We start from the raw sequence: 27037 nt of genomic DNA, 5'->3' as shown, positions 1-27037 counted from the left end.
AGGTGGTTCTTAGGACACAGTCCCTGTCCAGGAGAAGTTCATGGCCTCTCAGGAAGACGGATGCACACAAGAATTATTAAGAACTTTAACAGAGCTGTGAACAAAGCATGAGAGATGTTGCAATTAATTTCAGAGTCAAGGAAGGCTTTCCAGAATAGGTAGCATTGAGCTGAGTTTTAAGAGTAAGTAGGAGTTTCTCATGACAAAAATAAAGAGAGGGGTATTTCCAGCAGAGGGAACATGTAGGCAAAGGGGGATTCCAAAAGGGATGGCATTTCAAGATATTAGGAAAAGTTCAGTCTCCCTGGAGCCTAAGGTGTGTGTAGCAGGATGGTGAGGGTTACAGCTGGACGGACAGTCTGCAAACTAACTATACATGCTTCCCAGGCTGAAGGGGCTTGAACTTCATGTGTAAGCCAGGCAGCCTGGAGGAAGCAGAGGAGTTTCTAAAGCGAGGGTCCGATGGTCATATTTGGTTTGTGGGTGGAATAACCCTGTAGTAGGGCAAAGTATAAATAGGAGAACGACAGGTGACTGGGGCTGAGCTGTGAGGTGTTGCAGTAGTCTGGGTAGTCAAAATGAAAGCAGGTGTGGACTGGAAGCCACTTCCAGAGTAGAATGAACAGGACTTCGTGATGGGATGGGTTGGAGGTCAGGGAGAGGCTAGCTAGCTGGGTTTCTAACTCAGATTTGGAGTGAACTGACACACCATCTGCTGAGATGGAGATTAGAGGAGGCAGGGAGGCATTATTTTGAAGGAAAATAATGAGTTCGGTTCACACCAGGTAAAGTGAAGGTGCCAGGGACCTCCGTGGCGCTCATGACACAGCATGAGGAGAAGCCTTGCCTCTGGTATCATGACACATGAAGTCAGACAGCGCCGGGAGACAAGCGATATTAACAGATTATGACAGATGGAGCATTCTAGGAGCTTCGGAGGGGAGGGCACAAGAAAAGTACATCCAAAATAGTTTGGATTTAGAACACCAAGAGCCACATAGAGGGAAACTGAGCCTCCGCTAGGTCTCCTCGGGTGCCTCTGAGATAGCAAAGCTTACAATGGACTTGAGCTTCCTGGATAACCCTCATCTCCAGAACCTCTCACCCCGACTCTCTCTGCAGAAGTGCCAAGGCAGGACTGAATTTTAAACAGAGAGTGTTCCTGACAGATTTTAGTCTGAACAGACATATATGCACGGATAGTCACAGTTATCTCTGCCATATGTATATACAGTGTAGACACACAAATACAAAAACATACTTACATACACACCTTTATCTAGAAGTATGATTACAGTCTCCAAACACATTAAGTGTCTCTCCAAACTTTTCAATTCTCAGCTTTTCCCCAAGCCCACCCTAGGCAGTACTGGAAAACAAATCATCTCAAAAGTCCTAGGAGTCCTATTTCTCTTACTGTGTCTCCCTTTCCTTTCTCTGTTGCCTCTGTCACTCCTTATGGCATCTAGTGCTGGCCTTCCTTCTTCGTCATCTTTCTATGAAATCTGTTCTTAGAGAAAAATCTAGTTATTTATACTTTTGTGTGAAATCTAAATCAATGGGTTTCCACCTCCAAGGACTTACATATTAAGCATTTTAGCTTATCGTGGAATGAACTTGAGGTTCACTAAACATCTATGCATGGGTATGTTGGGAAATACAGAGAGCAGACGAAATTTCCCAGCTTCTACTAAATTCATCACTCCTTGGTAACCCCTTCCTCTATTACTCTTTCAGGCCAGTCTTAGGAAGCTAAACATGCACATCCATTCTGTTCTTCTCCTGAAATCTCAGGACCAGCAGTACTTGCTTTGGGATTTGTAACATTCTACATTGTTACTAATTTATGTACATACCTCAACTCTCCTAATGGATTTTATTTCCTTGAGAACATGTTCTGTGTCTAATTAAACTGGTGTCCCACTCATGACTTAAAATGTGTTTCATCTTTTACACAGTAGATGCTCAGTAAATACTTAGTGACCCAATGAGTCCTATACCAAGTAATAGGCTAAAAGAATGTTCCTCAGTGAAAGTCATCAATTATACTGTTTTTAAAAAATCCTTCTCTTTCTGGGCTTAGCCAGTTAGGTTAAGATTTCTAAGATATAAATGGGAGTGGGGCAATAAAATCAAGTAAACACCATTTAGTCAGACTAATTGGTTACATCCATTAATGGTCCAATTAAGCAAATAAACATATCAATTTCCTACTTGAAATAACTTTTTGTCATTCTAAATACATTAATAAAGTCATGGCAGCACACAGCTGGTTTGTTCACTGGAACTTGTTTCTTGTGACAATATTTTAGATTTCTTTTTCCAGTTGAAAGAATAAGAAAGAAAGAGGCCTGTCTACCTTTTCCATAAAGCTTCTTTTTGTATTATGAAAATTTGTTCCCTGATTGCAAGTAATTTAGATAATTGGCCTCAGAGACACATTCCTCTTGGTGGAAAGAAGGCTGTGGGGTTTCTGTGCAGTGATTCCACAACAAGCCAGTGAAGGGGAGAGTAAAGCAAGTATGGGAAGAGTCCCTGTGGGTAGCTCTGCACCAAGTGGAGAAGGTGGTGGAGGAAGTGGGAAGTTGTGAGTCTTCTCCTTGCCTGTTATTATCAGGACACGTAGGCCAGTGCTCACTTCCATGGAGGAAGTGTACACCTTATTGATGTAAATGACAGGAAACGAACACAGCGGGCTGACTGCTGGTGTCCCACGCTCTCTATGTACCCCTTCTCATTTAGTAAGACCCTATCCCTGGTCCCCATGCCACCTGCCTCACTTCTCCCCTCCTGTCATTATCACATAGCTGCTGCAAGGTCTTCATCTCATTCTCACTCTTGCTAGCTCTCCCAGGTCTCACCCTCCTTTCCCTGCAATATTTACTCATTCTTACTTCACCCCGGGATCGGTCTAGAGAAGGCCACTTCTGAAATGGGTTCCCCTGGCAAGGTTTTAAAAAACGAGAGCCCTGGACAAGTTCTGACTTGATACTGGAACTGGATGTGTCTTGTGTCCCCCTTCATCCTAAAATATGACCATAGGCTCTATCCTCAGTTCTGTTGTGGTAACTTTTAGTCTCCTGCCTGTGCTCTGAGGCCCATTCTCTTCTGCCTCTTCCGAAACTCAGACCTTGCTTCATTGTCGTGCCAATATTTCCTCTCCTGCCAATGTTTCCGACTCCTTCCCTATAGCTAGTAAATAAGCTTCAGATTCTCCCATCTGAAAAGATCCTTTAACCCTCTCTTAGTTCATGTCCTTCTTGCTACTATCCTTTCTCTATCTTTTTATAATAAAATTATTCCATAGGCCAGTCTCTGCGGTCTCTGCCTCTTTGACACACACACACACACACACACACACACACACACACACACATTTTCCTTTCTTCCCTCTCAACTTCCTCAGATATGCCTCTGATATGCCACTGAACCTCTGCTGGAAGAAGGACCAACAATACCTTAATTGCCACATCCTTATTGCTGTCCTCTTATTTTCTCTTTTGCATCAAACTTGCCACTCCTTTCTTTGGTTTTGAGAGTCCTCTTTCTCCTTGTTCCCCTCCCAACCACCTTAGCATTCTTTCTCATTTGCTTCTGGGGTTTCACTTTCTCTGTTGACTCCTTAAATATATTTTTTTAATTTTTTATTTTTTATAAACATATATTTTTATCCCCAGGGGTACAGGTCTGTGAATCACCAGGTTTAAACACTTCACAGCACTCACCAAAGCACATACCCTCCCCAATGTCCATAATACCACCCCCTTCTCCCAAACCCCCTCCCCCCAGCAACCCTCAGTTTGTTTTGTGAGATTAAGAGTCACTTATGGTTTGTCTCCCTCCCAATCCCATCTTGTTTCATTGATTCTTCTCGTACCCACTTAAGCCCCCATGTTGCATCACCACTTCCTCATATCAGGGAGATCATATGATAGTTGTCTTTCTCTGCTTGACTTATTTCGCTAAGCATGATACGCTCTAGTTCCATCCATGTTGTTGCAAATGGCAAGATTTCATTTCTTTTGATGGCTGCATAGTATTCCATTGTGTATATATACCACATCTTCTTAATGTTGATGGACATCTAGGTTCTTTCCATAGTTTGGCTATTGTGGACATTGCTGCTATAAACATTCGGGTGCACGTGCCCCTTTGGATCACTATGTTTGTATCTTTAGGGTAAATACCCAATAGTGCAATTGCTGGGTCATAGGGCAGTTCTATTTTCAACATTTTGAGGAACCTCCATGCTCTTTTCCAGAGTGGCTGCACCAGCTTGCATTCCCACCAACAGTGTAGGAGGGTTCCCCTTTCTCCACATCCTCGCCAGCATCTGTCATTTCCTGACTTATTGATTTTAGCCATTCTGACTGGTGTGAGGTGATATCTCATTGTGGTTTTGATTTGTATTTCCCTGATGCCGAGTGATATGGAGCACTTTTTCATGTGTCTGTTGGCCATCTGGATGTCTTCTTTGCAGAAATGTCTGTTCATGTCCTCTGCCCATTTCTTGATTGGATTATTTGTTCTTTGGGTGTTGAGTTTGCTAAGTTCTTTATAGATTCTGGACACTAGTCCTTTATCTGATATGTCGTTTGCAAATATCTTCTCCCATTCTGTCAGTTGTCTTTTGATTTTGTTAACTGTTTCCTTTGCTGTGCAAAAGCTTTTGATCTTGATGAAATCCCAATAGTTCATTTTTGCCCTTGCTTCCCTTGCCTTTGGCGTTGTTCCTAGGAAGATGTTGCTGCGGCTGAGGTCGAAGAGGTTGCTGCCTGTGTTCTCCTCAAGGATTTTGATGGATTCCTTTCGCACATTGAGGTCCTTCATCCATTTTGAGTCTATTTTTGTGTGTGGTGTAAGGAAATGGTCCAATTTCATTTTTCTGCATGTGGCTGTCCAATTTTCCCAGCACCATTTATTGAAGAGGCTGTCTTTTTTCCATTGGACATTCTTTCCTGCTTTGTCGAAGATTAGTTGACTGTAGAGTTGAGGGTCTATTTCTGGGCTCTCTATTCTGTTCCATTGATCTATGTGTCTGTTTTTGTGCCAGTACCATGCTGTCTTGCTGATGACAGCTTTGTAATAGAGCTTGAAGTCCGGAATTGTGATGCCACCAATGTTGGCTTTCTTTTTCAATATCCCTTTGGCTATTCGAGGTCTTTTCTGGTTCCATATAAATTTTAGAATTATTTGTTCCATTTCTTTGAAAAAGATGGATGGTACTTTGATAGGAATTGCATTAAATGTGTAGATTGCTTTAGGTAGCATAGACATTTTCACAATATTTATTCTTCCAATCCAGGAGCATGGAACATTTTTCCATTTCTTTGTGTCTTCCTCAATTTCTTTCATGAGTACTTTATAGTTTTCTGAGTATAGATTCTGTGCCTCTTTGGTTAGGTTTATTCCTAGGTATCTTATGGTTTAGGACTCCTTAAATATTAAACTCTTTACTTAGTTCTAAGATTGGCCCTTAACCTTCTTCTCTTCCTGATGTTAACAACTCTCCAGTCTGCCTCCCCAGTCCAGACTTTTCTCCTGGACCCCAGATTCACATTTTTGATCATGCAGATCTTATTCTGGGTGTTTCACAGGCATTCAACATGAAATATGTTCACAAAGCAACTTCTCCTGATTGCCGTCCGTAGGGGCAGAGTCCCACCAGGCACCTGGCAAGAAACCTGGAACACGTCTGTAGTTCTAGTGTTACATTATCTTCCACACTTGTTGGTATTGTCGCCTTTGGTCTGTTTTGATCATCTCTCTATCCATGCCATCAACTCTTTTCTCCTCATCCATCCTCTACTATCTGAGACTGAGGTCTGATCATTTCTTGTCTATGTGAATAATATGGTCTCAAAACTCTTGTCTTATTTTACTTTTCTACAAGCTTTCCTGTTTATTCATTTCTTGTTGATAGCATCATTTCATTTCATTTATTTTTTACTCTTAAAAATAACATCATTGAATTATTCCTCCTATATATAATTCCATTTTGGCCAAATTACCTTTAAAAAACCTGTGTGTAATACAATGGCATATATTTTAACTAGGTATTAAGCCTCCATGACAGTACATTAGGAAAAATAACAAAAACGTTTGAGTACATCTGTATTTTCTCCTAATATCTTGTCCGAGTAAAATTCTATGAGTTGTCCAGTCATACTATACTCATTCTTAAAGGAAATATCCTATTCGCATTTGTTCATGCACTCTTGCGGGGATAAATTTCAAGTCTGTGTTTGTGTGTCTTCAGTCTGATCCTCCTCCCCCTTCTCTTCTCTCCAGAGGCAGTGACTGTGGTGTGTGTTCTGCCAGTCAGGTTTGGGGCTGCTTAGATCCCACTTTTAGAGATAGAAGTCATGTTAGGGTCTAGTTTATTTTAAAACCTAAAGGAATAGAATAATTAATCCAAATTCCCCTCTTACAAGCCAATCTCAGGAAATAAACTGAGGGTTGCTGGAGGGGAGGTTGGGAAAGGGATGGGGTGGTTGGGGGATGGACATTGGGAAGGGTATATGCTACGGTGAGTACTGTGAAGTGTGTAAGACTGATGAATCACAGGGGCATCCGGGTGGCTCAGTGGTTAAGCCTCTGCCTTCAGCTCAGGTCATAATCTCAGGGTCCTGGGATTGAGCCCCGCATCAGGCTCTCTGCTCAGCGGAGAACCTGCTTCCTCCTTTCTCTCTCTCTCTCTCTGCCTACTTGTGATCTTTGTCAAATAAATAAATAAAATCTTCTTAAGGAGAAAAAAAAAAGACTGATGAATCACAGACCTGTACCCCTGAAACAAATAATACATTATATGTTAATAAAAATTATTTAAAAAGTAATAAGAAGTAAATGACACAAACATACTGTGTAACTACTAAAAACAAAACAAAACAAAACAAAATTGAAAAGACAAAGTCCCCTCTTTCCTTCTCTCTCCCTCTAGCCCTTTCTGAATTTATCGAGTGGCTACTACTTGCTGGTCTATGCTATAAAGATTTTTAGAAAGAAGACAGAAAGGATGGAAAAAGGGGTAGAAAAAAAGGAAAGAGATGAAAATGGAAAATGTGACACGGTTTAACTTCGTTTATCAGGGAGGTGATAGTTAACATGTGTGAAACTGGAAATGATAGACAAATAGTGTCAGAGTAAAGGCTAACTTCTCTATGATTGGGGGCCAAACAGAGCCTTAGGACGTGCTGTGCACTAACTGGAAGAAGAACGTAAGTACTGACTGGTTACAGGGCAAAGTCTTGCCCTGGGGGGATGGTTGACTTTGAGGGCCTGAGGCAGAATAAAGAGGAAGGAATGAAAGGTCATCACCTGGGATGCCGGGAAGTTGTTCATGTGTGTAGGAGACAGATTGTGGATGGCCTTTGTACCACCATTGAAGAATTTCTCACCTATCAAACTAGTAACTATCTCTCTTTGCATTCAAAATAGCTAATAAATGGTGGTCCTTTAAGAAAAGTCACTTAACTGGTGAGAGTGGAAATTGTAAGAGTTTTCTGGAGAAGACCATGTCTTCAGAAGCCTCGAATATGTGTGTCCCTTAATCCAACCATCAGCCCAGTAGATTCCAACAGGAAAAAAAGAGCAAAGAAATTGAATGTTTAAAAAGAGTGTTGTTGTTATATATTTAAATATAGTTATGTAATTACATGGTACTTTATGGTCACAGCAGAATATATGGAACCATAATGTAGTAAATTAAAAAAAAAATTAAAAACCTGAACACTACAGGGTATTTTTCATTTAAAAAAATGCACATAGGAAGCAAATTGAGGTAAAATGGATAAAGTTGAAAATCAACAATGATTATTTCTGGGAGATGGGATCCCTTGTGATTTTTATTTTCTTCTTGTTGCTTGTCCAAATTTTCTAAATTCCCTTCAATGAATGTTTTTGTAATAAGAAAATTATGAAAATGGCAAATCATGGTAATTATACCTTTGTTTAAATAATCTGAGATCTCATGTAACCAAAAGATAAAACTGTTCTCCTTTATGAAAAAAAAATATTTTTACTTTTGCTAAAACCTGAGGTAGCAGTAGTAGTCAAAATTCTCAAATGCCGTGATCTCCAAAAGCAAATACACACTCCTAAACTCACAAGAAGTCAAGAATAGCTTATGAGGCCTTAAGGCTTGAACAAGGCAATTTTTTTTAAGATTTTATTTATTTATTTGACAGAGATCACAAGTGAGCAGAGAGGCAGGCAGAGACTGGACAGGGTGGGGGGGTAGGAGGCGGTGGGGGGTGGGCAGCAGGATCCCTTCTGAGCAGGGAGCCCAATGAGGGGCTTAATCCCAGGACCCTGGGATCATGACCTGAGCCAAAGGCAGAGGCTTTAACCCACTGAACCACTCAGGGGCCCCAAGGTAGTGGTTTTAAGGCCAAGGTAATTCCTTAAAGGAACCAGCTGTCTGGTACACTTCCTCAAAGGAATCTTCTCACCTGACAGGGTACCTAAATTGGAGCCTCATTGTTGGCTTTTTTATGTTTGATAAACTATTCCTTAGTCAAGCTTTTAACTTATTTTTTCCTTAACAAAATATGTGCAAGCAAATGAAACACCACCACCACCACCAACAACAACAACAAAACCACCTGTATTTCTTTCTTGAAACAGGCGTTTCTCAAATTTCTTTGATAGCTTACCAATGATTTGGGGCAAGTTCTTCAATCATTTGGAGCTTTAGATTTCCCTATAGGAAATGAAGTACTCACAAAACTTTCCTTTAGCTTTCAACTTCTTTTGTTTAGTGATGATTACAAAAGCTCACATTCAAAATGATATACGTACACACAAGGCCATTCTCAAAGAAAGGAGAATGCCAAGTGGCCCACAGTTTTACCTCCATTTGTCCCAAAAGTTGAGTTTTGGGGCTAGTGAAAAGTCACAACTATATTTGAACTGAGTGCCTTTTCTATCAGGCTGATGACCAGACTAGTACCAACAGAAATGCTTACTCTTATTTACCTGGTAGTACTTTAATCATTGTAAAAATCGGCACACATGAGTGACAGAATTAATTAGCTCTTCCTCACGCATGCATGCATGTGTGCATGTGCGTGTGTGTGTGTAGAGAATCAAAAGCACAGTAGCTTAGCAGATCCCAGAAATAATCATTGTTGATATTCAAGGGTAGTTTTACCTCAATTTGTTTCCTATGTTGGGTCCCCCAAAATTGGGTACCCCAATAATGGGTCCATGATTAAAGGAGCAAGACTCATACAAAGCGAAGTTCAAGCAAAGCTTTATTTCGCACCAAGCATCAGGAATCAGACCAACCATCAAACAGACCTGTCCGGGCCTCCCCTCCAGAGAGGACAACCCCTCCCCTGCTTTCCAGACTAACTTTTGTAGAGCAAAGGCCATGTGGTTGGGCCTGGCCATACACAGGTGGCCAATGAGATTGTAACACACACAGGAAGCTCCACAGTGATGCTAGGTGACCAACTGAATTACAATTTACCCTAGTAGACATTTGAACCAGCCTATCACACCTTGGTTAAGATTGGCGCCAAAAGAGTCCCAAAGGGCAGGGGCCCATACTCCTTGGTAGCTAGGAGACAGTATGTGCCCCCACTGATTGAATACCTCCACCTGGCCCGACCCACCCTTGTACTTGGACTTTGTTACCTGGGACTGGTTTCCTGGACTTGCTTTAAGTTCCCCTGGGGGGGGGGGGGGGTGGAGGGTGGGGGGTGGTCAATTTAAGCTTTACAGCAAAATGGCAGTTCAACCGGGGTGGGGCTGCTCTGGCTGAATAGACCCTTACATTCTCCCCCTTTTCTTTGAAGATTAGTCAAATCTTTGACTTTTCAGCCAGTTCTACGTCCCTTTTTTAACAGCTGCCAGACTGTTTTAATGATTCCAGAGTGGTTTACCCAGAAACAGCATTTCTCTCCTAGGGCTACACAGAGCACTCCCTTTTTAGAAATAGTATGTCAAGCCCTAATTGTCTATATTTCCCACCTATACTTTAACAATAGAAGCAACAATGAACTCAATGAACTCATTGTTTCCGAGTCTTAGCTTTAGTCCATGATCGGCGGGGTCCATCAGCAGCGGCATCAACCTCTGGGGGGTGTCCTCATCCTTGGCTCGTTTGACGTGACCCTCGTGAATCCAGGCCCCATTGCCTTCTACTTTCATCGTCATGGGGGTGGTCGGGATGACAGCAAACAGTCCCTTCCAACGAGGCTCCAAGTTTCCCACTTGGCAGCAGCGCATCCAAACCAAGTCCCTGGGTTGGCAAGGATGTGGTTCCTTCCAAGACAGACTGCAACGCCTTGTTTAAGCAGGGTGTACATCGCGCCCCTTGGCCATCTGTAGTAGCGCCTTAGTGAATGCAGTCAGCTCCGTTTTTCCGCCGAGGTCCTGTGTGGCAGGGCTGTCATCCAGAGTCCCTGCTCAGGAGAAACCACGGCAGCCCCCGCATACCTCTTTCCATCGACCATGTAGCTACTCCCATCTCTGAACAGAGTCGTTTCCGCATCCGGGAGGGGAGTGTCTCTGAGATCCGGCCTTATTCCTGTGACTTGGGTTAGGGCCTTCCTGCAGTCGCGAGGGTGATCAGCCAGCACCTCTGGTAGTAACGTGGCTGGATTTAGCACCGCTGGGGGCCAGAAGATCACTTTTGGTTCGTTGAGGAGGAAGGCCTGATGCCCTGTCACTCGGGCATTTGTTATCCACCGGTCTGGTGGAGTCCGGAGAAGGCCCTCAATAGCATGGGTGGTGGTCGAGGTGAGATTTTGACCCAGAATCAATTTGTTGCATCCTTGACCAGGAGGGCCATGGCAGCAATTATGCGGAGGCAAGGGGGGAACCCAACTGCTACTGGATCTAGTTCTTGCTAAGATAGGCTACTGGCCTTTGCCAAGGCCCCAGAGTCTGAGTCAAAACTCCTTCAGTCAGCCCTGCCTTTCCATCCACATACAAGTGGAAGGGCTTGGTAACATTTGGGATGGCCAATGCTGGGGCATGCAGTAAGGCTGTTTGTAATTCCCGAAATGCTCCTTCTGCCTCAGCTGTCCACACTCTACCATAGTGAGTCCTCCCTTAGCCAGTTCGTAGAGAGGTTACAGTAGCTTACCGTCCCAAGAAACTCCCTCTTGGAGATCAAAGCCTAAGTAAGTGGCGTGGCTTTGACAAAGCTGTGCTTTCATTGCTGACACCTGATACCCTTTTCCTGCAGTCTGTAAGAGAGCTTTCGTCCCCTGCAAGCATGACCCATAGTCCTCAGCGGCTCTTTCCACTATTCCCACTAACTCAGTCAGATTCTTCTTTTCAAATCCTTCAGTTCATCTAGTCCCATGTTACTAATTTTGGTTTAGTCTGAATGCAGCTTTTACTTCTGGAAATTCTTACCCATTTCAGTTCCCAGGATTTTAACATATCAAAGACCTGTATTTGTCCCCAACGTCTCTCTCCCATTTGACTTTCCTTTGGGGCAGTTACCCAAAGGTAACGCAAGGTTTATCCTCGGTTTAACAGTACTGAATAACTTAGTATATGAAGGAAAAGCCTTGAGTCAAAGAGACCTCATTTACAATTCTGGGCAGGCAAAGAGAAAACCATTTACAGATCAACTAACCTAAGAAAACTTTGCCCCTTTAAACAGAGAGAAAGCCAGCCTTTCTATACCAGTGTCTTTCCTCTTTTTTCTTCCTAAGACAGTGAGTTTTCTGGGTTTCCCTCCCATCGTAAATGAATGTAGCAGACAAAGGGAGCAGGATCTTTCAGATGCTGTCCTGCTCATGTCCCTCACAGGAACTTAGGAGCGTCTTAGCTAAGGTCTGTCCGTATAAACCCCGGACCAGGCTACTCCGTGGAGTAGATGACCATTATGCCATATGATGCCCTGTGAGACTCAGGATACAGCCCACTCAGAGTCCGTAGCTGAAGGGGTGGTGCCACACAGACACATTCACACAGCCAGGCACTCTTCAGATTCAAACAGGTTGGACACCCTCCCCTCTGGGTATCCCTGGCTAATGGGAGGTGATCAGTCTTCCCTTCCATTCTTTACCAATGGATCTAGCCCAAACAGTGGCCCTGGGGCTGTTACAACAGAATTCGGTTAAGCACAAAAGAGGTTTACCAACAGATTTCAAAAGCACAAACCTAGTTCCAGCGGCTGAGCTTGAGCATTTTATCCCATTTGATTTTAAGTTTCAGGTTAGCAAAGACTTTGAAAGCTACTTTAACAATTACCCATTAAAACTTTGAGACAGACAATTAACCATCAGTTTAGTCATCTCTTTGCTAACAGATTTCAACAAATAACACGAGCTTATTTGATGTTAGTAAAAACTCTGAAGTTTTACATTTACTACTATTAACTCAAAAGACATGTTTATCCTAGTTAACCCAACAAACTTAACTTAGTTCACATACTGATTTATGTTCCACCTGGGCCCACTCCATTTCGAATGTTTACCTGAGACCCAGGTGGAAAGATCCAGAGTGGGGGGGTGTTAGGTCCAGGGGATGCTATTCTTGTTTCCCGACAGTGAAGAACAGAAGAAAGTGCCACCAGGAGGCAGAGAAAAGGTGCCCAAGAGAGGAGCACATGCCATGTTTTCCCTCCAGCAAGAGGGAGGGGCTAGGCAGTCCACTTCAGGCCAGAGAGGACAAGGAATATCCTCAAAACAAAGGTAGTTTCGGCAGCTGCTTGGGAATATTCCTTAAAGTCTCTGTCTCGAGTTAAACTAACCCCAGTTGGCTCCAGTTATAGCCCTTAACACATGAAATGAGTGAGGGAGAAGCCCCACATCTATTAGGAGGAACAGAGAGACAAAGCCAGAGCCCCCTTACTCTGCTTGCCCCATTCCTTCAAAAACAACAAACAGCACAGCAGACAACGAAGAGACAAGACAAAGACAACCGCAGTCCCAGCAGTTCTTACCCAGAACCTGCCACCTGTGGGGACTTTTTGATCTTCTGGCCGTCCAGGGAGACTCGAACCCCTGGTGACTGCTAGGGGGGACTTGAACCCCCTGACTGCCTAGGTGACAGCCTAGGGGGACTCGAATACCCTGACTGTCTAGGGGGACTTGAACCCCCTGGCAATCTACCAGTGGAGAGAAAGGGCCCTTACTCTCTATTTGCCCCATTCCTTCAAATACAACAAACAACAGACAACAAAAAGACAAGACAAAGACAACCGCAAACCCAGCAGCCCCCATTCAGAGCCTGCCGCGGGTGAGGGTTTTTCTGGCCCCTACAGGGGTTATCAGGCCCCCTACAGACGCTCACCAGGATGAGCCACAGATGCTCGCTGAGATGAGCCACAGACCAGAACCAGACCCAGTGGCTCTCACCCACTGGTGGGGGTTTCCCGGCCCCCTACAGATGGGAGTTATCCAGCCCCCTACAGACCCAGATGACCACCTATGGGGGACTCGGACCCCTAGATTATCTACCAGAAGAGTGATGGGGTGTCCCTTCATCCACTCCAGCCCTGGGGAGCATGGCTGCATCCAGCTTCTCCCCGGTGAGCCCTACCTGGAGCTCCGCAACCAGACAAACAGATTCAGAACCAGAAATTCTGATGCTGGCTCAGTTCTCGTCGTTTAATCCCGGACGAGCCCCCAATGTTGGGTCCCCCAAAATTGGGTACCCCAATAATGGGTCCATGATTAAAGGAGCAAGACTCATACAAAGCGAAGGTCAAGCAAAGCTTTATTTCACGCCAAGGATCAGGAATCAGACCAACCATCAAACAGACCTGTCGGGGCTGCCCCTCCAGAGAGGATGACCCCTCCCTGCTTTCCAGACTAACTTTTATAGAGCAAAGGCCATGTGGTTGGGCCTGGCCATACACAGGTGGCCAATGAGATTGTAACACACACAGGAAGCTCCACAGTGATGCTAGGTGACCAACTGAATTACAATTTACCCTAGTAGACATTTGAACCAGCCTATCACACCTTGGTTAAGATTGGTGCCAAAAGAGTCCCAAAGGGCAGGGGCCCATACTCCTTGGTAGCTAGGAGACAGTATGTGCCCCCACTGATTGAATACCTCCACCTGGACCAACCCATCCTTATATTTGGACTTTGTTACGTGGGCCTGGTTCCCAGGACTTGCTTTTAAATAAGTTTCCCTGGGGGGGCGGGAGCCGGGAGTGGGCAAGGTCAATTTAAGCTTTACAGCAAAATGGCAGTTCAACCGGCGTGGCGCTGCTCTGGCTGAATAGGACCTTGCATCTATGTGCATTTTTTTAGATGAAAAATATGCTGTAGTGTTGGGGTTTTTATTTTTTTAATTTAATATATTATGGTTCCATATATTTTACTGTGACCATAAAATACCATGGTGACACCTGGCTCTGGTCACAGGATAGGATGATAGGAACTACAGGCAAGAAGGCATCAAAAATGACTTTAAATAGTTCACAGATTTGCCTATTTAAATAATTAAACAAAAAGAAAAAAAAAAAAAAGAGGGTCTTGAAAGGATAAATAACCATCCTGTGCCAAGAACAAGATAAACGATTGATTCCATTCCCTGTAGCTGGAGGCCAAGGGAAAAAAGTAAAAGAACTTAATTGGTCCCATAAAAGATTGACCTTGCCCCTGGCAATGGTAGATAAGAATAACTGACATGACTTTTTCTTTTTTTTGAAGCAAAATACCTTTTTATCCTTGTCTCATTACATATCATAAATTTTGATAAAACATGGGAACTTGAGTCCAGAAAACTTGTTTTTGAAATTATATCCCTTTGTTCCTTAGCTAACACACATTTCTAGAACTTCTTAGGAGCCAAGCATCCTGCACTATTGACATTTGCTGGAGTCCAGATAGTAAAATGAGATGAAAAGTGATTGCTACTGTTTTTATTTCAGCTGTCTCTGCCGCCCCCATTCCCAGTCTCAAAATCAACTGAGAGTTGATTTTGTAGATATTTTGGAATATATTGTTAATTTCTCTAGTGTTAATAAATGGAGAAGGAAAGGCTATTTTTTAAAAAAGTTCAAAAATCTAGTGGCTATTTCCCCTTCCTCATGCCAGTAACTATGAAAAAAATGAAGATTAACTACTCCTGAGCTCATACCTTTCATACCCTGCATGCGGATCTCTCTGGAAGGCCCAGCACAAAAGCATCGGTGCCTGGCAGTGGGAGGGTCCATAACTTAGGTACTCGGCATTGCATGACATAGAAGAGGAGCGTTATTTCCTGAGCTTTGATTGAAATAATATTGCAGATTTTGGGAGAAGAAGCAATGCTGAATTTTTCCTTAAATGTTCCCCAAAGCAAACTAGCTTTCCTGACTTGATATCACCAGAAACAAAAATGTGATTTTTTTTTTTTCCACTTAGGTCAGTGTCTCTGGAGCCCAGGACAAAGAGAATGAGTCTCCAGAGCCTATCTGGGCTGACAGCCAGACCACCAGTCCTTCACCTGAGGCCACTACCACCGAGGGGCCATTGCTTGGTCTCCCTGAGAATAGGGCAGAGGGTCTGGAAACCAGAATTCCAAGCCCCATCTTGGACTTCCAGCCAGAAAAGCTGGTGCACAAAGGTAAGAGACACCTGCCAATCAGCTGCTGTGTCTACAATGTCAAGGCCCAGAAAGGGCAGGCTCTTAAATCTCATTCAGAAAGAACATGTTTGACTCTAAAGAGGGAGGACAAAAGACACTTTTCATTTTATTGTATGTCAAATTATAACACTGGCTATAGGACAAATTTGGTCAGTAAACAATTTTAAAGTTCTTATAATGTTTATTGTTTTTTAAAATGTAAATGCCTTTATGGATCACCTGGGGGGCTCAGTGGGTTAGGCCACTGCCTTCAGCTCAGGTCATGATCTCAGGGTCCTGGGATTGAGCCCCGCATTGGGCTCTCTGCTCAGCAGGGAGCCTGCTTCCCCCTCTCTCTCTCTGCCTGCCTCTCTGCCTGCTTGTGATCTCTCTCTGTCAAATAAATAAATAAAATCTTTTAAAAAAATGTAAATTCCTTTAGAGAGGCTTGTATTCTCATTTTCCCACAGTCTACCACTCCCTGTTGTCTTACATGTAGCCTTGACACATGCAAACATTTGAATTTTTTGACCCCTAGATTGTAGAAGAGAAAAAAGCTAGACTCTAGATTTCCCCTCCTCAACATATCTTCTATAAAGTTACTATCTATAGAAATTAATCATTATATACAGAGTTTCTGAAGGACATGCCAGAGAGACAAGGTCCTTGCCCAAAAGAAGCTCAGAGATTAGCTTGACAAGTTATACAATATACATTATTTAGTTATTATTTTTAAGAGTGGAGATAGTGAAAGTCTATTGCTTTCCATTTGGTCTAAGGAGTCTTCAGAGGAGAAGTGGACTTAAAGGTTAGTTTTAGAAAATAAAGGACTTGAGATATGCTCCCCGTCTGGGGAAGTGATTCTGGGAGATGGAGAGAGGACTTGTTTTGTTTGAGAAATGAAGCTTGCAGCACATAAACTGTCTCACAGAACACAAGTCTCAGGCAGCAAATTCCTATTTGGTTTTTGTGGCTTTTTTCACCTTGGAATCACTTCTTTAGGTAAGAAGAATACTAAAGCACAAGGAGTACCACGAAATAAAAATGGATTTAATGAATGGCTTCATTATTGTAGTTCTCCATTTTGTTATTTTTCTTTACAGTGGAAGTATTTCTTAGATTTATTCATAATAGACATTAAAAGCTCATGTTTTTATTGTCTTGTAGGAACAGCTCTTTTTAAAGAATTTTTTTTTTTTTTAATTTAGAGAGAGTGGGGAGAGTGACAGAGGAAAAGGGAGAGAGAGAATCTGAAGCAGGTTCCCTGCTGAGCATAGAGCCCAACACGGGGCTTCATCCACACCCTGAGAACATGACCTGAGCTGAAATCAAGAGTTGGACCCTTAACTGAATGAGTCACTCAGGCACCCCAAGAACTCCTCTTTTAAAAAGAGGATTGCAATATAAAGAGAGCCTTTCGTTTTATTTACTTATATTTTGGTAACATAAAAGGGTTTTCCTTTTTCAGTAGGTACAATTACATGTGATCACAGTGGCGCTTCCTATGTACATACTGGGAATGAATGTGTACTGAAGGCTAGGATCATCTTTATTCCAAATGTTTATCTGGTTTGAAATCAAGTCCAAAGTAAATGAAGAAATTCTATTTTTCTCTTGTCGACCAATTCCTGCAAGAGTATTAGCTAATGAAGGCTCACCGTGCTATGCTTCCAGGGAAATAAACACTTTTAATAAGGTTTCATGAAGATCAAAAACCTTTATGTTTTCAAAGGAGCACTTAATGGTGACGTGGCAGGTAGCAGAGGAAGTATTTTAGGTAGCAGGGAATCTGTTTTAACTTGGAACCACATTTTCTTAGTTGGCGCATTAGGGTACATGGGGAATAAACTTCATGAAACTCTCACTTTTCATCTTTTCAGGGAAAGAGAAACCTATAATAACACACTATCATTTTCTCACTCTAGATCCTAGATGCTTGGAAGCCCTGAAGCCAGGAAACTGTGGCGAATACGTGGTTCGGTGGTATTATGACAAACAGGTCAACTCCTGTGCCCGCTTTTGGTTCAGTGGCTGTAATGGCTCAGGAAACAGATTCAACAGTGAACACGAATGTCAAGAAATCTGCGTTCAAGGATGAGTAAGTGAACCAACCCCTAATGAGTCAGGGTTGCGTCTCCAACAGCAAACCTAGAAAGAACCTCTATAATTTCAACATATTCACCCAATACAAATAAAACACCACATTTGAGGGCGCCTGAGCAGCTCAGTGAGTTAAGCCGCTGTCTTCGGCTCAGGTCATGATCTCAGGGTCCTGGGATTGAGTCCCGCATTGGGCTCTCTGCTCAGCAGGGAGCCTGCTTTCCTCTCTCTCTCTCTCTCTGCCTCTCTGCCTACTTGTGATCTCTCTTTGTCAAATAAACAAATAAACAAACAAACAAACAAACACCACATTTGAGTCTATACTGTGCACTTATAACTTATAAGCATAGTTGCATCCTTATAAATACCCTAGGATATAGGTAGTAATTACTGTTATCGGCAAAGAAACTGAGGCTCTGAGAAGTTCAGGGACTCCTGAACAGTTACCTGCCTAACAAGGGACATAACAGAGGGATTTGAATCAGGGATGTGGAACCTTAATGCACGAGGTCTAGCTACAACACAGCCTGTGATGTGATTCTGACAGCCATTAATTCTTATTCAATACATTATGTTGGATTAAATTCTTGTCCTGTCCCAACCTCCTCATCCCTGCCAACCTCCCTGAGGCCCACCCCCTTAGAGCCATGCCTATAGCAAAGCAGATGGTAGGGAAGCATTTGAGTTTGGGAATTAGAAGGGATGGGAACATGTCTGTGCATAGCAGGTGGTGAGATAAGACAGACATCCTACTTGGAGGAATCCCAGCAAGATGGTGACTCTGGGAGATGAGAGGCACTGGAATGGGAGTGAGGTGCTGAGGGTAGTTAGATTTTTGCCCTGCTGTCTATGAAAGGGATAGAGAAACCAATCTGAATGAAAATTACTTAACTCAAATTTATTAACAATTATTACTCCCCATTCCTCCAACATGTTTGGTAACAAAGGCTTTGTTGTGTGCTTAAACTCCATATGTAAAACAAAACTTGTAATTTAAATATAGGAATTCTTTCCATAAGGCACTTGATAGCCAGGCACTTCTTGAAGCCCACATCCACTCTTAAACAGGGTATTTTTTTTAAAATATTTTATTTATTTATTTGACAGAGAGAGAGAGAGATCACAAATAGGCAGAGAGGGAGGCAGAGAGAAAGGGGGGAGCAGGCTCCCTGCAGAGCAGAGAGCCCGATGTGGAGCTCAATCCCAGGACCCTGAGATCATGGCCTGAGCTGAAGGCAGAGGCTTAACCCACTGAGCCACCCAGGTGCCCTAAACAGGGTATTTTATTTTATTTTATTTTATTTTATTTTAATTTTCTATTTTTTATAAACATATATTTTTTATAAACATATATTTTTATCCCCAGGTCTGTGAATCACCAGGTTTACACACTTCACAGCACTCACCAAATCACATACCCTCCCCAATGTCCATAATCCCACCCCCTTCTCCCCAACCCCCTCCCCCCGGCAACCCTCAGTTTGTTTTGTGAGATTAAGAGTCACTTATGGTTTGTCTCCCTCCCAATCCCATCTTGTTTCATTTATTCTTCTACCCACTTAAGCCTCCATGTTGCATCACCACTTCCTCATATCAGGGAGATCATATGATAGTTGTCTTTCTCTGCTTGACTTATTTCGCTAAGCATGATACGCTCTAGTTCCATCCACGTTGTTGCAAATGGCAAGATTTCATTTCTTTTGATGGCTGCATAGTATTCCATTGTGTATATATACCACATCTTCTTGATCCATTCATCTGTTGATGGACATCTAGGTTCTTTCCATAGTTTGGCTATTGTGGACATTGCTGCTATAAACATTCGGGTGCACGTGTCCCTTTGGATCACTACATTTGTATCTTTAGGGTAAATACCCAATAGTGCAATTGCTGGGTCATAGGGCAGTTCTATTTTCAACATTTTGAGGAACCTCCATGCTGTTTTCCAGAGTGGCTGCACCAGCTTGCATTCCCACCAACAGTGTAGGAGGGTTCCCCTTTCTCCGCATCCTCGCCAGCATCTGTCATTTCCTGACTTGTTGATTTTAGCCATTCTGACTGGTGTGAGGTGATATCTCATTGTGGTTTTGATTTGTATTTCCCTGATGCCGAGTGATATGGAGCACTTTTTCATGTGTCTGTTGGCCATCTGGATGTCTTCTTTGCAGAAATGTCTGTTCATGTCTTCTGCCCATTTCTTGATTGGATTATTTGTTCTTTGGGTGTTGAGTTTGCTAAGTTCTTTATAGATTCTGGACACTAGTCCTTTATCTGATATGTCGTTTGCAAATATCTTCTCCCATTCTGTCAGTTGTCTTTTGATTTTGTTAACTGTTTCCTTTGCTGTGCAAAAGCTTTTGATCTTGATGAAATCCCAGTAGTTCATTTTTTCCCTTGCTTCCCTTGCCTTTGGCGTTGTTCTTAGGAAGATGTTGCTGCGGCAGAGGTCGAAGAGGTTGCTGCCCGTGTTCTCCTCAAGGATTTTGATGGATTCCTTTCGTACATTGAGGTCCTTCATCCATTTTGAGTCTATTTTTGTGTGTGGTGTAAGGAAATGGTCCAATTTCATTTTTCTGCATGTGGCTGTCCAATTTTCCCAGCACCATTTATTGAAAAGGCTGTCTTTTTTCCATTGGACATTCTTTCCTGCTTTGTCGAAGATTAGTTGACCATAGATTTGAGGGTCTATTTCTGGGCTCTCTATTCTGTTCCATTGATCTATGTGTCTGTTTTTGTGCCAGTACCATGCTGTCTTGATGATGACAGCTTTGTAATAGAGCTTGAAGTCCGGAATTGTGATGCCACCAACGTTGGCTTTCTTTTTCAATATCCCTTTGGCTATTCGAGGTCTTTTCTGGTTCCATATAAATTTTAGAATTATTTGTTCCATTTCTTTGAAAAAGATGGATGGTACTTTGATAGGAATTGCATTAAATGTGTAGATTGCTTTAGGTAGCATAGACATTTTCACAATATTTATTCTTCCAATCCAGGAGCATGGAACATTTTTCCATTTCTTTGTGTCTTCCTCAATTTCTTTCATGAGTACTTTATAGTTTTCTGAGTATAGATTCTGTGTCTCTTTGGTTAGGTTTATTCCTAGGTATCTTATGGTTTTGGATGCAATTGTAAATGGGATTGACTCCTTAATATCTCTTTCTTCTGTCTTGCTCTTGGTGTAGAGAAATGCAACTGATTTCTGTGCATTGATTTTATATCCTGACACTTTACTGAATTCCTGTATAAGTTCTAGCAGTTTTGGAGTCTTTTGGGTTTTCCACATATAGTATCATATCATCTGCGAAGAGTGATAATTTGACTTCTTCTTTGCCGATTTGGATGCCTTTAATTTCCTTTTGTTGTCTGATTGCTGAGGCTAAGACCTCTAGTACGATGTTGAATAGCAGTGGTGATAATGGACATCCCTGCCGTGTTCCTGACCTTAGCGGAAAAGCTTTCAGTTTTTCTCCATTGAGAATGATATTTGCGGTGGGTTTTTCATAGATGGCTTTGATGATATTGAGGTATGTGCCCTCTATCCCTACACTTTGAAGAGTTTTGATCAGGAAGGGATGTTGTACTTTGTCAAATGCTTTTTCAGCATCTATTGAGAGTATCATATGGTTCTTGTTCTTACTTTTATTGATGTGTTGTATCACATTGACTGATTTGCGGATGTTGAACCAACCTTGCAGCCCTGGAATAAATCCCACTTGGTCGTGGTGAATAATCTTTTTAATGTACTGTTGAATCCGATTGGCTAGTATTTTGTTGAGTATTTTCGCATCTGTGTTCATCAAGGATATCGGTCTATAGCTCTCTTTTTTGGTGGGATCCTTGTCTGGTTTTGGGATCAAGGTGATGCTGGCCTCATAAAATGAGTTTGGAAGTTTTCCTTCCATTTCTATTTTTTGGAACAGTTTCAGGAGAATAGGAATTAGTTCTTCTTTAAAATGTTTGGTAGAATTCCCCCGGGAAGCCGTCTGGCCCTGGGCTTTTGTTTGTTTGGAGATTTTTAATGACTGTTTCAATCTCCTTACTGGTTATGGGTCTGTTCAGGCTTTCTATTTCTTCCTGGTTCAGTTGTGGTAGTTTATATGTTTCTAGGAATGCATCCATTTCTTCCAGATTGTCAAATTTATTGCCGTAGAGTTGCTCATAGTATGTTCTTATAATAGTTTGTATTTCCTTGGTGTTAGTTGTGATCTCTCCTCTTTCATTCATGATTTTATTTATTTGGGTCCTTTCTCTTTTCTTTTTGATAAGTCGGGCCAGGGGTTTATCAATTTTATTAATTCTTTCAAAGAACCAGCTCCTAGTTTCGTTGATTTGTTCTATTGTTTTTTTGGTTTCTATTTCATTGATTTCTGCTCTGATCTTTATGATTTCTCTTCTCCTGCTGGGCTTAGGGTTTCTTTCTTGTTCTTTCTCCAGCTCCTTTAGGTGTAGGGTTAGGTTGTGTACCTGAGACCTTTCTTGTTTCTTGAGAAAGGCTTGTACCGCTATATATTTTCCTCTCAGGACTGCCTTTGTTGTGTCCCACAGATTTTGAACCGTTGTATTTTCATTATCATTTGTTTCCATGATTTTTTTCAATTCTTCTTTAATTTCCCGGTTGACCCATTCATTCTTTAGAAGGATACTGTTTAGTCTCCATGTATTTGGGTTCTTTCCAAACTTCCTTTTGTGGTTGAGTTCTAGCTTTAGAGCATTGTGGTCTGAAAATATGCAGGGAATGATCCCAATCTTTTGATACCGGTTGAGTCCTGATTTAGGACCGAGGATGTGATCTATTCTGGAGAATGTTCCATGTGCACTAGAGAAGAATGTGTATTCTGTTGCTTTGGGATGAAATATTCTGAATATATCTGTGATGTCCATCTGGTCCAGTGTGTCATTTAAGGCCTTTATTTCCTTGCTGATCTTTTGCTTGGATGACCTGTCCATTTCAGTGAGGGGAGTGTTAAAGTCCCCTACTATTATTGTATTGTTGTTGATGTGTTTCTTTGATTTTGTTATTAATTGGTTTATATAGTTGGCTGCTCCCACGTTGGGGGCATAGATATTTAAAATTGTTAAATCTTCTTGTTGGACAGACCCTTTGAGTATGATATAGTGTCCTTCCTCATCTCTTATTACAGTCTTTGGCTTAAAATCTAATTGATCTGATATAAGGATTGCCACTCCTGCTTTCTTCTGATGTCCATTAGCATGGTAAATTCTTTTCCACCCCCTCACTTTAAATCTGGAGGTGTCTTCGGGCTTAAAATGTGTTTCTTGGAGGCAACATATAGATGGGTTTTGTTTTTTTATCCATTCTGATACCCTGTGTCTTTTGACAGGGGCATTTAGCCCATTCACATTCAGGGTAAGTATTGAGAGATATGAATTTAGTGCCATTGTATTGCCTGTAAGGTGACTGTTACTGTATATGGTCTCTGTTCCTTTCTGATCTACCACTTGTAGGCTCTCTCTTTGCTTAGAGGACCCCTTTCAATATTTCCTGTAGAGCTGGTTTGGTATTTGCAAATTCTTTCAGTTGTTGTTTGTCCTGGAAGCTTTTAATCTCTCCTTCTATTTTCAATGATAGCCTAGCTGGATATAGTATTCTTGGCTGCATGTTTTTCTCGTTTAGTGCTCTGAAAATATCATGCCAGCTCTTTCTGGCCTGCCAGGTCTCTGTGGATAAGTCAGCTGCCAATCTAATATTTTTACCATTGTATGTTACAGACTTCTTTTCCCGGGCTGCTTTCAGGATTTTCTCTTTGTCATTGAGACTTGTAAATTTTACTATTAGGTGACGGGGTGTGGGCCTATTCTTATTGATTTTGAGGGGCATTCTCTGAACCTCCTGAATTTTGATGCTCGTTCCCTTTGCCATATTGGGGAAATTCTCCCCAATAATTCTCTCCAGTATACCTTCTGCTCCCCTCTCACTTTCTTCTTCTTCTGGAATCCCAATTATTCTAATGTTGTTTCGTCTTATGGTGTCACTTATTTCTCGAATTCTCCCCTCGTGGTCCAGTAGCTGTTTGTCCCTCTTTTGATCAGCTTCTTTATTCTCTGTCATTTGGTCTTCTATATCACTAATTCTTTCTTCTGCCTCATTTATCCTAGCAGTGAGAGCTTCCATTTTTGATTGCACCTCATTAATAGCTTTTTTGATTTCAACTTGGTTAGATTTTAGTTCTTTTATTTCTCCAGAAAGGGCTTTTATATCTTTCGAGAGGGTTTCTCTAATATCTTCCATGCCTTTTTCGAGCCCGGCTAGAACCTTGAGAATTGTCATTCTGAACTCTAGATCTGACATATTACCGATGTCTGTATTGATTAGGTCCCTAGCCTTCGGTACTGCCTCTTGTTCTTTTTTTTGTGGTGAATTTTTACGTCTTGTCATTTTGTCCAGATAAGAGTAAATGAAGGGGCAAGTAAAATACTAAAAGGGTGGCAACAACCCCAGGAAAATATGCTTTAGCCAAATTAGAAGAGATCCAAAATCGTGAGTGGGGAGAAAGGGGATAAAAAGAGGTTCAAAAAGGAAGAAAGAAAAAAGAAAAAAAAAAAAAAAAAGAAAAGAAAAGAAAAGAAAAGAATTTTTTTTAAAAAAGAAAACACCTAAGAAAAATGTAAAAATATATATATATATATTAGATAAACTAGTAAAAAATCGTTAAAAAAGAAAAAGGTAACAGTTAAAAAAAAAAAAAATTTTACCCGAAGGCGAGAAAAAAAAAAAAAAAAATGAAAAAGAAAAAATTAAATTAACTGCAAGACTAAAAAAAATCACAGGAAAAAAGCCATGAGTTCCGTGCTTGGCTTTCTCCTCCTCTGGAATTCTGCTGCTCTCCTTGGTATTGAAACCGCACTCCTTGGTAGGTGAACTTGGTCTCGGCTGGATTTCTTGTTGATCTTCTGGGGGAGGGGCCTGTTGTAGTGATTCTCAAGTGTCTTTGCCCCAGGCGGAATTACACCGCCCTTACCCGGGGCCGGGGTGAGTAATCCGCTCGGGTTTGCTTTCAGGAGCTTTTGTTCCCTGAGCGCTTTCCGTAGAGTTCCGGAGGACGGGAATACAAATGGCGGCCTCCTGGTCTCCGGCCCGGAGGAGCCGAGAGCCCAGGGCCCCACTCCTCAGGGCGCCCTCAGAGAACAGCGCCCAGTTACTCCCGTCTGCCTGACCTCCGGCCGCGCTCCGAGCTCACCGAGCCTGCGACCGGTTCAAGGTAACACGGAGCTGCGAGCTTACTGTCGGCTCTGTCTCTGTAGCCGGCTTTCCCGTTCCAATACCCGCAAGCTCTGCGACACTCAGACACCCCCGATCCTTCTGTGACCCTGCGGGACCTGAGGCCACGCTGACCCCGCGTGGGCTTCGCCCCGGTTTAGCCTCTGGAGCGATGTCCCTCAGCGGAACAGACTTTTAAAAGTCCTGATTTTGTGCGCGGTTGCTCCGCCGCTTGCCGGGAGCCGGCCCCTCCCCCCGGGGTCTATCTTCCCGTCGCTTTGGATTCACTTCTCCGCCGGTCCTACCTTTCAGAAAGTGGTTGTTTTTCTGTTTCCAGAATTGCTGTTCTTCTTCTCTTCGATCTGCCGATGGATTTTCAGGTGTTTGCAATCTTTAGATAAGCTATCTAGCTGATCTCCAGCTAGCTGAAGCAGTCTCAGCTTGCTACTTCTCCGCCATCTTGACTCCTCCCCCCTAAACAGGGTATTTTAAAGACAAGACTTCCACTGGAAAATGAGCCACCATATTGAAATACAATCCAACAGAGTAACAGAGAATTGGCTCTGTCACTTTATAACAATTTGGGGACATCCAGCCAGGAAAGATCATTAGCTCTGAGCTGTGCTGAGAGAGCATTTGTGTATATGTCATCTTCAACACACTTTTTTCTTCTTTCAGGCCTATGACCCTCATTCAAGTTTGACAGTACAAAACAGGGCACTCAAGGAAGAGGGAGCTGGAAGAACAGACATCTGAACAAACCAATTTTGTGTGGCTTAATTAAGATTTTATTAGATAATATTTGGTACCACAAAAGAATATATGCAATATACTTGTAAGTTACCAAAATGATAATAAAATTAAACATCAGTGAACATATCGCAGCCACAGTGAACCAAACACAATCAATTCTGTTGAAGTTTCCTGTGTGGACCTTTCCAATCCCAACCCCCCTGTTTACTGCCAGGGATAACCCTTCTTGAATTTTGTGTTTACCATTTCACTTTGCTATTGGGTTTTTGTATGTAATTTTACATGGGAAATCACATATATCTCTATGTTTCTCTCCATAATACATAATCTTGTTTATTTTAGACCTTTATAAAAATGGGGTCATATTCTAGTCTTCTGCAACTTGCTATTATCATTCAGTGTTATCATTAATCCATGTGTTCTACCATATCTAATGTATTCCTAGATAACTTACATCATTTAGCTTTTTTTGAACTTTAGAAAATTTGTTTCATGAAATTCTTTGCAATTTGGTGTGTTATTACATTATAATTCACACATGTCCATTTATTTTCAAAGTTGTATCATTTCATGTGACTATATCACAACATATTTAGCCATTGCCTTGTCTATGATTAAATTGTTTCTATTTAATTTTCTCCCCCTGGTCCATCAGTGTTGCTATGAATGCTCTTAGATAGTTTTGGGTGCATGTGTACTAGTGTTTGTCCAGAATATATACCCTAAGGTGGAATTGTTGGGTTGCAGGACATATAAACATTCAAAACTAGTATATTATACCATTTTTTTTTTCCCAGACTGTTTAAACCAGTTCATTACAAAGTCCTAACAGTTGTATATAAGAGTTTCCGTTATTTGATATTCTTGTCAACACTTAGTATTGTCAGACTTCTTCATTTTGCTAATAGTGGGTATAAAATGGTATTTTATTTTAAACTGACTTTCTCTGGAGGCATCTTAGCATATTTGTTTACTATCTGTATTAAGCCTTCTGTGAAGTATCTATTGGTATTTAGAGATTTTTCTTTTCTTTTTTTTTTTTTTAAGATTTTATTTATTTATTTATTTATTTATCTATTTATTTATTTATTTTTTAAAGATTTTATTTATTTATTTGACAGACAGAGACCACAAGTAAGCAGAGAGGCAGGCAGAGAGAGAGGAGGAAGCAGGCTCCCTGCTGAGCAGAGAGCCCGATGTGGGGCTCGATCCCAGGACACTGGGACCATGACCCGAGCCGAAGGCAGAGGCTTTAACCCACTGAGCCACCCAGGCGCCCCTAAGATTTTATTTATTTATTTCACAGAGAGATCACATGTAGGTAGAGAGGCAGGCAGAGAAAGAGGGGGAAGTAGGCTCCTTGCTGAGCAGAGAGCCCAATGTGGGGCTCGATCCCAGGATCCTGAGATCATGACCTGAGCCGAAGGCAGAGGC

General features: G+C 42.0%; 1 protein-coding gene across 1 annotated transcript in view; it reads left to right on the top strand.

Moving 5' to 3' along the window:
* The window catches only part of COL28A1 (collagen type XXVIII alpha 1 chain), a 171076-nt gene extending 144835 nt beyond the window's left edge, over nucleotides 1–26241 (top strand). Inside the window, exons 34-36 of the mRNA XM_059171208.1 lie at nucleotides 15330–15531; nucleotides 17457–17629; nucleotides 25529–26241. Of these exons, the coding sequence (XP_059027191.1) occupies nucleotides 15330–15531; nucleotides 17457–17629 (375 nt within the window). The 3' untranslated portion in view covers nucleotides 25529–26241. The remainder of the gene's footprint in view (nucleotides 1–15329; nucleotides 15532–17456; nucleotides 17630–25528) is intronic.
* Nucleotides 26242–27037: the final 796 nt, after the last annotated feature.

Source organism: Mustela lutreola, chromosome 4, assembly GCF_030435805.1.
Source record: "Mustela lutreola isolate mMusLut2 chromosome 4, mMusLut2.pri, whole genome shotgun sequence".
Taxonomy (NCBI): domain Eukaryota; kingdom Metazoa; phylum Chordata; class Mammalia; order Carnivora; family Mustelidae; genus Mustela; species Mustela lutreola.
Note: the sequence above shows the minus strand (reverse complement) of the source record. Positions and strands in the feature narration are given on the sequence as shown.